The 13,650-nt window shown below is 50.8% G+C and overlaps 1 protein-coding gene across 1 annotated transcript in view; it reads left to right on the forward strand.

The window, feature by feature from the left end:
* FBN3 (fibrillin 3) overlaps positions 1–13,650 on the forward strand; it is a 112,105-nt gene that overhangs the window by 75,790 nt on the left and 22,665 nt on the right. Inside the window, exons 19-34 of the mRNA XM_026105397.2 lie at positions 36–161; positions 1,238–1,357; positions 2,197–2,334; positions 2,419–2,469; positions 2,952–3,077; positions 4,315–4,542; positions 4,686–4,811; positions 5,190–5,318; positions 9,212–9,337; positions 10,303–10,428; positions 10,837–10,959; positions 11,271–11,396; positions 11,543–11,668; positions 12,113–12,235; positions 12,782–12,904; positions 13,318–13,443. Of these exons, the coding sequence (XP_025961182.1) occupies positions 36–161; positions 1,238–1,357; positions 2,197–2,334; positions 2,419–2,469; positions 2,952–3,077; positions 4,315–4,542; positions 4,686–4,811; positions 5,190–5,318; positions 9,212–9,337; positions 10,303–10,428; positions 10,837–10,959; positions 11,271–11,396; positions 11,543–11,668; positions 12,113–12,235; positions 12,782–12,904; positions 13,318–13,443 (2,043 nt within the window). The remainder of the gene's footprint in view (positions 1–35; positions 162–1,237; positions 1,358–2,196; positions 2,335–2,418; positions 2,470–2,951; positions 3,078–4,314; positions 4,543–4,685; positions 4,812–5,189; positions 5,319–9,211; positions 9,338–10,302; positions 10,429–10,836; positions 10,960–11,270; positions 11,397–11,542; positions 11,669–12,112; positions 12,236–12,781; positions 12,905–13,317; positions 13,444–13,650) is intronic.

Consider the following 13,650-nt stretch of genomic DNA (forward strand, 5'->3'; position numbering starts at 1 on the left):
ATAGTAGCTCAGAAACCCCATCTCCCTGCCCACAGATGTTGATGAATGCAGTGTCAATCGTTTGCTGTGCGACAATGGACTGTGCCGTAACACACCCGGCAGCTACACCTGCACCTGCCCCAAGGGCTTTGTCTTCAGGACTGAGACAGACACCTGTGAAGGTAACGTGACTCTGAAGACCATGCAGAACATCTTCATAAGATGTAAAGAACGAACTGCAGTTTTTGACTGTGCCTGAAAGGGAGCTAGAGGTCTAATGTGGCTTTGGTTCCTTTCGGCTCCAGTGGTTTGAACAGGACCAGCTCCAGGTGTTTGGGGTTTGTTGTTGTTGTTACTGTTTTCTAGTGGGAAATTTCATTCTTCATTTGGAATAGTAGACATCCAAACTCAGAACATATGGAGTTTTCAGTAACTGAAAAACAGAACAATTTCCTCCAAGCCCCCAAATTTGTAGCTAAAAGCTGCCCAAAATTGCAAGTTTAGGGGATTTGGCCGAAAGCTTACAGTTTTGATTGTGGGAAGATTGAGATTTGTTTCCTGACCACAAAGTCCCAAAACATTTGAGGACTGGCACTTTATGCATAAATATATTTTTAGCAAAACCCTGGTTTTCTGTAAAGATGGTGAAATCTGGCAAATGCTATGTAGCCCCACACTTGGTCCAAACAGGCATATGAAGGCCATGCTCAGCACTGTGGCTGCTCCTCCTTAGCCAGGAGCAGCCCTGAGCAAATGAGTCCATCATTTCCCACTAGTTTTATCAACCAGCCTCTGTCCATCCATGTCCTCAATCCTGAAGAACCTCACTAATTTCATGATATCTGCAGCAAGCGCCCATCCCCTTTGTGATGGTGGATACATGAGTTTTACCATCCAAGACCTCTATGGCCTGGACTGCTGATCTTCTGAACAGTTGAAAATCTCCCTTCTTCCTGTTCTTTTCTTCTTGTTGTCCCCTCCTCCTTCCCCCCTGCCCCCCCCACTAGCCCCTGGCCCTGGACAGTTTTTTAGTGGCCACTGTACCTGCTCAGTGTCCTTAGAAGACCAGTAGAACTTCTCAAAGGCCTCTTGAAAATCACAGAAACAGTGTTCTCCTACACCACTCTTTGCTGAACCTCTCAATTTGGAGGTTGTCAGGAGACTCCTTTATCTTCACAGCCTGATGGTTGTGTCCTGGAAGCAAATACTGGGTGTAAGGGCACTCACCACAGTCAAAGTCCCTTTCTTTCCCCCCCAGATATCAACGAGTGCACCTCTAACCCGTGTGTGAATGGTGTCTGCAGGAACAATGCTGGCTCTTTTGCTTGTGAGTGCTCCCCAGGCAGCAAGCTGGACCCCAGTGGCACCATCTGCGTGGGTAAGGAGGTTGCCTTCAGTAGCCAGCCCTGGGGTGGTGTCTGCTTCAACAGTGGCTTTTGTCCCCTTCCTCTTCACCTAAAGCCAGATCCCATGCTCCTGGCTTAGGGATGGAGATCCTCTGAGACCTCTTGGTCTCTCTCTGCATTTCCTTGGTTGTTGGCAACTATTAAAACCTCTTTTGTTCATACAGGAAGCCTGAAAAGCTGAAACCTCAGGCAGTGCCCTGAGCTTTGTGTCAGACAGAGAAGTCCCTGACTGTGCTGCAACAAGACAAAGCACAGACAGGGGGTCCCAGGGGACCCTCCAGGATACCAGGATGGCGGGTTCTTACTCGTCATATGGGTTCATAGTGTGCTGAGATTAAGGCACCTCAAGATGAAGTGGGTCCCTTCTCATCATGTGGATCACTTCCCAATAGGTCCAGCCACCCCCAGGTAGTCAGGGCCTTGCAGAGCACCAGTGTATGGTGATCCAGGGCAGCTGGGCAGAAGGAACTGTTTCTACCCAGAAGAGGAACAGGCTGGGAATAGGAAAGGGCAGGATGCAGAAATAATGCAATAGCAGTTGTATCAGAGAGCACAGCAACGCCTCTCTGTAACTCAGCAGTGGGACAGGGCTCTGGGGAAAAGTGCGATTTGGGTCCATGCTGCAAAGTGCTTGGCCCAACAGCCTGAAAGATAAAGTGAGGCCAGAGAGCAATTAGTCACATTGCAACTGAGGGATAGTTTCTCCCAGCTGCTTCTCATCACAGGCTGGCTGCCATAAAGCTGGGAGCCTCAGCTGAGGAGCCTAGCTGAGGAACAGCTCTTTGCTCACACCCTGTCTTTGCCCCTGCAGACAGCATGAAAGGTACGTGCTGGCTGAACATCCAGGATGGGCGCTGTGAGGTGAACATCAATGGAGCCACGCTGAAGTCGGAGTGCTGTGCTACCCTGGGGGCAGCCTGGGGCAGCCCCTGTGAGCGCTGTGAGATTGGTAAGGCCCTGCCTGGTGCAGAACTCAGCAAGGCAGGCAGGATGTCACCTATTTCTCTGTTGACATTCCTTTGTTTTCTTGCAGATACTGCCTGTCCCCGGGGCTATGCCAGGATGAAGGGGGTCACATGTGAAGGTAAAGTTCTGCAGGATGCAGAACAAAGCTTTTTTTATTGGGAATGTGGTCATGGTTCACTTGCTGGTTTTTTGCATCTTAGAGTCTGGAAGGAGCTGGATGGGGCCCTGCATCTTCCATATTAACTTTTGCTGTTGGCCTTTGCCCTGAGCAGTGCAGCCAGGTGTTTGGGGTGGAGACCAGTCTCCTGTGTGTAGCACCAGTATCTGGAGACGAAATGCTCATGTCTGTGTGTGTTCTGATGCCGCTCTGTTAACATTGCGCCAACTACTAGCATGTGCAAAAGGCCCATCCTGCCTGCCAGAGCCTCTCTGACAAGGCTCTCTGATGCAGCCTCCTTGCAAAAGTGTCTGGATAACTTGCTCTTTTTAGCCTAGTGGGCAGCTCTGGGCCCCTTTTGGTTCCCCCAGGAGCCCTTCAAGGCCATACTGGGCCTGGTCATGTGCCAGCCTCATGCCTGTCTCTTGCCTCTCTGCTGACAGATGTGAATGAGTGCGATGTCTTCCCTGGTGTATGCCCAAATGGCCGTTGTGTGAACACGGCTGGCTCCTTCCGGTGTGAGTGTCCAGAAGGGCTGACCCTCGATGGCACTGCCAGGACATGTGTAGGTAAGGACACCTCACCCAGACCCCTGGCCTCCTCTCAGCCACCTCTACATAGGCCCAACCCATCCCACCACATGCCATCACTGAACTCCCAAGACCAATGCTGCCTGAAGAGCGCCGTATCTGTTAGGACATACCAAATCCGGTAGCCCAGCAGAGGTGAGACTGCTGCAGCTCCATGTCCCCAGGTTTGGTCAGTAGCGCAGTCACTCTCCTTGAGCGGACTAAAGGAGTAACTTACTCTGTGTGTTCTGTTTTCACTGATTCAGTTACAAAGTTCCTCCGATTGCGATCATTGGGCCTCTGTGCTTGTGGTTAGATAGACAACCTAACAATACCAGTTAAAGGCCTTGCCCAGCAGCCCTAGAACAGCTCTTGGCAGCTCTCTGGACATACCATGACAAACCTGTCCCCTTGCATAGGAGCTGTCTGCGCTACTAGCTACCCCATGCAAGGCCCATTCTCTGGCCTGGTGTCAGCAGTCATGGGCTGGCTATGGCTATTAACCTCTCATAGCATTCCAAAAAAGGTGGCTGTATCCACATGCCTACTGGAAAGGTTCCTGGACCCATTCCTGGGCATTGTTTGGAGGATGCTTGTTGATCCCAGCCAAAGCTGTACCAGGGACCACACTAACAGTGTCACAGGGCTGGTGATGTTCCACTGGCAATGTCACATTTTTTTTAGTGTAGATGGACCTGCTTATATCCGCATTAATTTAAATTCAGCCCCCGTGGCAGTCTTTAAAACCTGTCATAGGATATCTCCTATTCTAGTATCAGTACTGGCCCATCACAGCAATGCCTAGTGAGTCAGCATCCCAAAGGCATCTGGCTTGATCAGGTCTCCCAGTGGTGGGTGCCGGTGTCACCTGTGGCTGTGCTCTGCCATCCTTCATTGACACAACATGGAGCACTCACCCCGTTGCTCATTCTGTTCTCCCACTTTAAAGATCCAGCACAGCACTCATGGCAGCAGAGCGTGGCACTGGGGTGAGTGTTCTGTGCTTTCTCTCCTGAACATGGTGCATCTGGGAGTGCTCACTGCTCAGGACTGAGGCTGCCAGCCCTTGGGGGTGTGCCAAGTGCACTGGCAGGAATGACACTTCTCCTTCCCAGTGGGAGATTTTCTGAGGGCCTCACCCTCACTGCAGGAAACGGTTACAGACAGAAAGAAATCCCTTTGGCCCTCCTGGCTGTCTGGTGTTGCAGGCAGGGGCTCAGCTCTGCTCTCTCCACAGACGTGCGTGTGGAACAGTGCTACATGAAGTGGGATGAAGATGAATGTGCAGAGCCCCTTCCGGGCAAATACCGGATCGACATGTGTTGCTGTTCTGTGGGCTCAGCCTGGGGCATCGATTGTGAAGAATGTCCCAAGATCGGCTCCAGCGAGTATAAGGCCATCTGCCCAAGGGGACCTGGCTTTGCCAACAGAGGAGATGTGCTTTCAGGCAGGCCCTTCTATAAAGGTGAGAAGAGATGGGGGAATTGTTGATCATGGACTGTGCTTAGCCCATCTTAGCTTCAGCCCAAGGGAGCTGCTCCTTGCCTTGGGACACTAGGTTTGTTGCAGACATCCCCTTTCTGAAACACTGCTGTTTTTTCTCCACAGATGTGAATGAATGTAAGGTCTTCTCTGGCCTGTGCACTCACGGGACCTGTCGAAACACCATCGGCAGCTTCAGGTGTCTCTGTGGCAATGGCTTTGCTTTGGATGCTGAGGAAAGGAACTGCACAGGTAAGGGAAGAGCCAGCCCCCTCCAGACCATTTCTGCCCAACTTACTACCTTGCCTGCCTCGTGGGGTGCTTAGCATGATGGTGGTACCCAGAGGAGACGTGGCAGTTATCTCATGGAAGTGCTGAGAAGCCAAGGGCAGGACTGTGGAGACCCCTCCAGTCTGCTGGGAGGAAGGATCAGCCCTGCATCAGAGGGAAAGGTTAATGGCTGTGTCTCCTTCAAGAGGAATTCTCTGGGCTGCCAGGCCAGACTTTACAGACCAGGGGCTCATTTCCTTCTCACTGAATTTGAAATGCAGGACAGGCAGCCCAGTGCCAGCTGTATTGGTGTTTCTAGTCTACCCTGCCTCCACTGGCTGATCTGCTCCATCCCCACAGATATAGATGAATGCCGCATCTCACCAGACCTGTGTGGCCATGGTACCTGCGTCAACACACCGGGCAGCTTTGAGTGCGAGTGCTTCGAAGGCTATGAGAGCGGCTTCATGATGATGAAGAACTGCATGGGTAAGGGCCTGTCTCCAGGGCAGCACCTTCCTACTTTGTGATGGGGAAGAATATAGCTGATGCTGGATCTGGTGAGGGCTCCCCATTCTCAGCTGCTCTCTGAGTGTTTGGCTGTCCAACTATCCATCTGTTTAGTTCCTCTGGCAGTCTCTGGGCACCACTGATTACAAAACAGAAGATTGGGGCCTGTAGAGATGTTGTGGGAAGTTGGATTAGCTCTCTGTGCCCTGCTATAAAGTCAAATTTCTACATTGCTATCTGGGAGTATTTGGGAGACCCCATGCTGAAGAGAGCCCTGATGGGGTCTTCTCTCCCCAGGGTGGTGGGTTGTCCCCACTGTTTTGGGTGCAAAGGCAGAGCTGGGGTGAGTGGCAGCAGTTGTGGAGAGAGGAAGGGTTTGTGTGGAGTTGAGAGCTATGAATATAACCCTGGGAGAAAAGCAAAGCATCTGTAAAGTGAAATCAGGGGCTTAAGAGACACAGCACAGCCTCCCTAAGGACTGGGGGATGCGTGGGGAGAGGCCACATGCCTTAACGAGGCCTGGCCTGAGACTGAGGCCTCTCCAGAGAAGGAGGGCAAAGGGAGAGAGCTGTAGCCCCTGCCTCCTGAAGTGGATGCTGTACCTTATGTGGGCCCGTAGACCTGTCAGTGAAGGACCCCATGCTGTCTCTGCTGGTAGTGCAGCAGGGCTCTGGGAATAGACCTTGGCCCAATTGAGGGCTCTCCCCGCCTTGATGTCTGCGGGACATTGTTGATCCTGCCCTGCCACCTCCTGACTGTTGTCCTCTTGGCAATGGGAGCTCACAGGGGAGCCCCCCATCCTTGCTGGGAGCCCATGGGGCCCCCAAACTAGCCTCAGTGCCTGAGGTGGCAAGGCCTGCTCCAGAGAGCCAGATGGGAGCGAGGTGCATGCGGAGTGCAGCAGCTGGCTGGGTGTGGGCCGAGGTCCACCAAGGGACTGGGACAGCCAAGGAGACAGCTGCAAGTCACACCTCTGCAGGCTGGCTGACTTCCTGAAAGACTGGAAAGGAGCTGAGGAGGGGCCAAGGCTCATGCTGGAGGCAAGCAGCCTTCATGCAAAGCATGAGGGGCCTGTGGCTGCCTGCTGTCGTGCACTGAACCATCACTCATGGCTAGGTGATGTGCCAGAGCCTGTCTGTGCCCTGGGATGGAGAAGACTTCTAGCTGCCAGAGCCTCAAAGGGAGACAGCTTCTGGGTGGAGATCCCAGCTCCCACTCTCCACTGTAAAGGGCAGGGCTGGGTTTCCAAATGGGCTGCTACAACCCACACTAACTTCTTGGAGGCATTTTAATCCCTTCTCATAAGGCAGCCACTCCATCCCCTTGGCTCTTTTACTTCCCTTTCTCTGTATCTCCTAACTCACAAAGACCACAGCGGCACACAGTGCTTAAGGTACACACCAGAGTTTCATATAGCAGCAAAATGACCCTTTCTGTCTTGTTCTTATGGCCCTTTCTGATGATGACCAAAACTGTTGGTTTTTTGGCTGCCACATCACATGCCCTTATCTAGTACCAAACTAGTCCAAAAGCCTTCCATTTTTCTCAGTCAGCTCATTGCAGTAGAGCCTATGCAATGATTCACGTGGTGCAAAGACTCATCTCCAGAATGATCAGCCAGAGCTTAGCCTTGCTGGCAGCTTCTCCCAGGCAACCCAGTGGCTCCAGAAACCTGGGCCCTTGCTGAAGATGCAGCAGCTTGCCCTCTTGTTACAACTGGTTGTCCCAGAGTTTGTCTGAATTCTATTTTTTTCCTGGGACCACACTCACTCAGTGGTCTTGTATTTCCTTTTTATCTTGGATGTTCATTGCACTTGAACTCTTCCTTGACTTGAATCTTGACTTGTGCCACATCTTGGCCATTAACCTTTCCATTGCCTCAGCCACCAACGGCTGGAGCATGAACCTGGCGTTGCCACTAAGGCAGGGGCAGGATTTGTGCCTGTTTTTTCATTCCTGCAGCGTGGTAGGATGGTAACCTTAACACTTGGGATTTGCTAGTGCACAGTGGAGTTCTGCCGGGCCAGCAGCTTGAACTCGATGGCTATGAGCTCCAATTCTCATACACACTTGGCAGTTTTCTGAGTGACATCTCATCTCATTCTGCTGCTTTTGAGCCTTCTGTTACACATTTATTTATTCTGTCATTGATTATTTACTTATCCACATTCTAAACATATAGCCATCTCCAGCCATTATTAATACCACGTGTACAGCTCTTGCATTAGACCATGTGTCTTCAAATAGCATTGCACAGTGTTTCCCAGTCTGTAGATCTCGTGTGTGGTATCCTATCCATACCATCGCAGTTATCTCCTTACAGTTAACCTGCTTCATCTATCACGCCATCTCATGTACCACATCACCCATTTCACATCAGTTACACACATAGCTTGGTCTCTTTACTGGATAACATATGTTCCTTGCAAGTAGGTGTCAGTTGTATCATCATTAGATCACTGCTGAGATAAGTAAGCCTATTATTTCCAGTCCTGTATTAGGTGACACATTGACGTTTGGCCTTTACACTTTGCTTGGCCTCTGCTGTCATTGCACATCCTGCAGTCAAGTGCCATTAAATTACATGTCTCCAGTGGGGTGAGAACATGGATATATCTCCCAATGCTCATACCTTTCTCAGTGATATTCACCACATGATCACTTCTGTTTCTTCTAGCTCTGAATCTTGCTGGTTCAACCAATTTTTCTTGGGCTGTTTTGCTTTGAATCTTTTCCAGAATGACCCTCAACCTGATCTCACTAATACAAGGTATCTAATCAACTGTTGCTGTTTATACACCTTTCCTTGGGATCGGAATGTGCATCACTTTCATACAAGCCTCATCCATTAATCATACCCCTGTCCAGTTCCCCAAACACATCAAATGTTTCATGAGAAGTTCTGCTGGTAGATCATCTGGGATCTTCCACCCCACTCTATTTCTGATTATAATTGTGGAGACTGCCTTTCACCTGCCCATTTAATTGTCCTTTATCTCAGATAATTATTTACAACTACTTCCATCTGGTCATTGCTTGTTTTCATTCTGTCAGACTCTCACCTGTTTTCAGTTTAATAATTCCTGTTTGTAGCTTAAAAAATTCCATCAATGACCTCAGTATGTCTCCAACAAGTCAGCCAGACTGTTGCTGTCCTCTAATTTCTGGTATACCATGTTCTTCTTCTTGTCTGTCTAGCCAGACTAGCTTGTCTGACTGACCTAGTCTTATTGTTATGTTTCTGCTTTGGCGTGAAATTTCAAACCACATGAATCTGTGACATGATTCAGTACCATTTGTTTATCTGTATTATTTGATTCTCTGAATTCTTTAACATGTATGAGCACTCTGCCACTGGCATTATTTTCTGTCTTCTCTGTACAGTTTGTAGCCTGAGTTACAATAACTTATGCTGTTCAATTTTGTCCTTTTATGTTTATGAGATGTTGAGTATATCATAGCTCCCACTGGTAACAGTCTCACTCCTTTCAGTGAATAGACTTCTGATATCTATACATAAAGACATGTTTCTTTGTTTTTTTTAATGCTCCCTATTTTCTATGTGATTCCTTCTCAGCCTTTTTTCTAGGTGACTGGGGCTTGTGTCATTGTGTGTGTTTGTCCTTTCCCAAAAGATGTTACGTTATGACGTTTCCAGTGGTATGTGGCATACTTGAAGCATAAGTCCACTGGGTTCACTTGAGCCCTGGATTCACTGCCTTGTTAACTTTGGGATGGCCCTCTCTTTTGGGGAATATATCTGCTGATGGGACTGCTTTGGGAACTGTGGTCCATGGCATCAGTGCAAAACCATTATTTGGAAAACCCAGCTGAAGGGGAAAATCCACCACATTTCATGTCACTTCCTGCAGATATCAATGAGTGCGAGCGCGACCCACTGCTGTGCCGAGGCGGGATCTGCATGAACACAGATGGCAGCTTTGAATGCATCTGTCCCCCTGGACATGAGCTGACCTCTGAAGGAAACGCTTGCGTAGGTGAGATGATGGAAAGCAATTTTATGACCAGAGTCTATTCAAGGGTAATGATGCAGAGAGACTTGGATCTCATGCTGGGCACATGAACCTCTCCTTCCAGTCTCATGTACAGGTGGGACATGCCCATCTAAAGACCAGGAAGGATTGTGGTCATTCCCAGAGTTTCATTGTTTATGATGTCTATTGTTCTACCTTTTTTTCACTGAAGGCTGACCAGTGGGATGATGGTGAGGAGATGGCAAATACTGGGTTGTCTCCTGGCTGCTATGGCTACATGTATACCAGTAAATGAAATATCATTCTCTAGACATGAAGCCAAATGATCTGTCCCCATGCATATCCATACAACCAAACTTTTACCTCCCAAGCAGGTTGACCACATCCCAAGTTGAAATGGTTCCTATCCTGCAATAATCTTCGAGATGTGTCTAGACAGCGTGTGGAGGTGTCAGGGATTTGTTATCTGTTAAACACCCGAGTTCCAGTGCTGATGATTGGCTCTATGTAGGTTACTAGCATAGCCATAACCTGCAAGCTGAGGAGAGGCAAGCGAGCAACGGGGATTTGCCCAGGACAGTATGAGCTGGGGCTGTGTTCTAGTGTGGTTGGGAATCCATGGTTCAGATTCCTGGGAAACATAAATAGTACCAAACAACGATGGGAGAAGACAGGGAATTGGGAGGCCTTACCAACCCAGAGAGGATAGAACACCCCAGAGGAGTGAAGAGAGAGTGAAATTATAAAAGCCCAGGGCTGAGCCTGAGAACTGCGCTCTCAGTTCTGGGGGGATCAGCCTTCTTCCTCCACTCAGGACAGAAAGGGGCACAGGACAGTTGCAGGGCAGAAGGCAAGGACAAAGCTAAGTTTGGAGACAGCAGAAGGTGTGGTACCCAGGAATGTGTACCAAAGGATGCTCAACATGGCATCAGCATGAGTGACTGTTCAAAATGCTCTCTCCACTACAGATATCAATGAATGCTCCCTTAGTGATAACCTGTGTCGCAACGGACGCTGTGTCAACGTCATCGGTACCTACCAGTGTGCATGTGACTCAGGTTTCCAGGCCACGCCGGACAGGCAGGGCTGTGTTGGTGAGTGTTTTCTTTTGCCAGCTAGCCACGCCAAGATTCAAATATGCGTCCAGGACCCTCCTAGCCTCATACCTCTTATAATGCTCGATGGGTGCCTGAGTGTAGGTTAGCACCAGGCAAGGGCGGAATCTCCTCAGGAGTGAGCTGCAGCCAGACCTGCACTGCTGGTCACCAGACGTCACCAGCTGTGAATCTGCTGTGAGCTGTGAAGTGGCTGGCAGGGAAGGCAAGAGGTACTTCCTTCTGTCTGGGGGAGCTACGATCCCTCTTCAGTGAGCCCACCACAAAGGCACATCCGCCACTTTGTTTCTGTGTGCTGGCATCCACTGTGTGTGAGCAGCTCTGCTGCAAGGCACGTGTCCCAGCCCACAACTCGAACAGCCACCTGACCTCTCCCTTCTCCCCCAGACATCGACGAGTGCACCATCACCAATGGTGGCTGTGATACACACTGCTCCAACTCAGAAGGCAGCTACGAGTGCAGCTGCAGTGAAGGCTACGCGCTGATGCCAGACCAGAGATCATGTGCAGGTGAGCGGCCAGCCTGGCCGTCATAGATGGTGCCCCAGGGACCTCCGAGTCCTTTACCTGTCAGCCATAGTGTTGGCTTTGGGGTGAGGGGGTCTCATTTTTAGGACGCTTCCAGGGAAATGATTTCTCTGGACAGATGTTCCCTGCTTGCACTGCTGTGAAAATCCAGGCCTTTGTTACAGGCTCCAGAATCTTGTAACTACGTGATTTGGAGTGCAAACCCTCCTGTGCCACCCCCCCCTTACTGCTCCCTTAACAACCCATCCCCTGGCTTTAACTTCTTTACCCAGACTGTGGTCTCCTCTTTCTAGATATTGACGAGTGTGAGGACAATCCAGATATCTGCGATGGTGGGCAGTGCACTAACATCCCTGGGGAGTATCGCTGCCTCTGCTTTGATGGCTTCATGGCGTCCCTGGACATGAAAACCTGCATTGGTGAGAACAATGCTTTTCCCTGGACATATGCCATCACTGCAGCACCAGGCTGCCGTTGAATGGAAGGAGGGAGGAATGGAAAGGGCTGCCTCAGAGCCAGGACATGGTGATTATGATGCTTCAAGCAGTTCCTTCTTCTCCCACAGATGTGAACGAATGTGATCTCAACCCTAACATCTGCCTGCATGGGGAGTGTGAAAATACTAAGGGATCCTTCATCTGTCACTGTCAGCTGGGCTACTTTGTCAAGAAGGGAACCACAGGCTGCACAGGTGGGAACACACCAGGCCTGGAGCCAGGGGTGCTGGTGGGAGCCCTCACAATTACCTACTGCATCTACCGGGGAGGTAATACCATCCCTCTACTGGGGGATGCTGCGGACACTTGATCCTGCTGGGAGCCCGTCCTGGGCAGACAGAAATTGCCAGGAAGGCAGACTCCAGCCAGAAATTGAGACTTTCCTAGTTTATAGCCAAGCCATGGGCCTGCCCTTCCTTTTGTCTTCATCTTCCAGGGGGCTGCGTTTGCACAGATCAGCTCTTCAGCTCACAGTTATCAGCCCCAGGCAGCCTGCTCCCCACAGGAGCTTGTTCCCTGGGGTTAAGGTTCCCAGGAGCCACTGGTGTCCGTATCAGAGAGCAGGCTGGCACCAAGCTGCCCTCTCCTATCTTGGAGGACCTGAGCTGTGTCAGGTCTGATGTCCTTCCTTCCTGCAGACATTGATGAATGTGAGATCGGGGCTCACAACTGTGACATGCACGCCTCCTGCATCAACGTGCCTGGGAGCTTCAAGTGCAAGTGTCGCACAGGCTGGCTTGGAGATGGGCTCAAATGCAACGGTGAGTTCTCCTCGCAGGAGAGGAGGATGTTGGTCTGTCCAGGTGCCCTGTGGGCACCTGTGAAAGCTGGGCTGGGCTGGCATCTGCACTTTGAATGCTCTTGGGCCCCAGGAGCCCTGCATGAGGAGTTATTGAGGTGCAGGGGGATGCGGGTATGTGATGGAGTGGGACTGTAGATGTGGGTGTGTAGGCGTTTCGCTGTCAGGCTGTGCAACTATATATATGGGCATATATGTATGTGGGAAGTGGAGTGGGTGGGTGTGGTGTGGAGATGTGTGTGGATGTGAGTGTCACTGTCAGATTGTGTAGCTGTGTGGTGGCATGTTGGAGCGTGGTGTAGTATGCATACAGGGATATATGGGTGCGGAAGGTGCGTAGGGATGTGCTGGTGTGTGTATGGTGTGTATGTATGCAGGAGATGTGTGAGTACAGTGACTTATCAGTATGTGTGGTGTGTATGAAGGGAAGTAAGGGGGTGTGGGTGTGGATATGTGTGTGTAAGGCAAGACCAGTGGCACAGCACTGACTGGGGGTTGCCCTGCCCAGATCTGGATGAGTGTGCAACTGAAGAGCACAAGTGCAACCTGAATGCCAACTGTGTGAATACGCCAGGCTCCTACCGCTGTACCTGCCGAGAGGGCTTCAACGGGGACGGTTTCTCCTGCTCAGGTGAGGCCTGCACACTCACCAAGCAGCAGGGATGTGGCTTGGGTGTCCTGATGGGATAGTGTCATCTCCTCTCAACCACCAGCCTGGCTCAGCACCTTGCTGCCTGTGTCTGGGATTCACCAAACCAGATATCCCCAAAAACCAGTGCAGCCTCTCCTGCACCACAGCCTGCTCAGATATTCCTGCTCCACCCAGCCTGCTCAAATGCCCTCAGCAGAGATCCCCCTTTCTCTCAGCAGATGTTTTATCAGGACCAAGGCAATGAAAAACATTGCAGCCTCTCCTTGCAGCCTCCCAACAGGGTGGTGGGAACAGGCTAACAGCAAAGGCTTGTGGGATTTTCCTGATCAAGGTGGGGGAAGCTCCTGTCTTTGGGTGGGCACCACATCAGTCTCACAGTTGATTCTCCTCAGATGTGGACGAGTGTGCGGATAACGTGAACCTGTGTGAGAATGGGCAGTGTCTCAATGCACCTGGGGGTTACCGCTGCGAGTGCGAGATGGGCTTCAATCCCACAGAGGACAGCAAGGCCTGCCAGGGTAAGTGCTGAGAGGTTTGAATGCTACTGCAGGAGATCTAGGGCCCGCCTTCTTTCTGGTCATAGCCTCTCCCCTGTACCATCACCCCCTGATCCACTACCAAGCAAGGCACACCATCATCTGGTGGTGCAAGGCCCCTAGGTTATTGCAGGAAGCGGTCGGATCCCTGAGCCGTCAGTGCTGGGTGGCACATTGCCATGGCGAGCA

Source organism: Dromaius novaehollandiae, chromosome 25 (genome assembly GCF_036370855.1).
Source record: "Dromaius novaehollandiae isolate bDroNov1 chromosome 25, bDroNov1.hap1, whole genome shotgun sequence".
Classification (NCBI taxonomy): Eukaryota; Metazoa; Chordata; class Aves; order Casuariiformes; family Dromaiidae; genus Dromaius; species Dromaius novaehollandiae.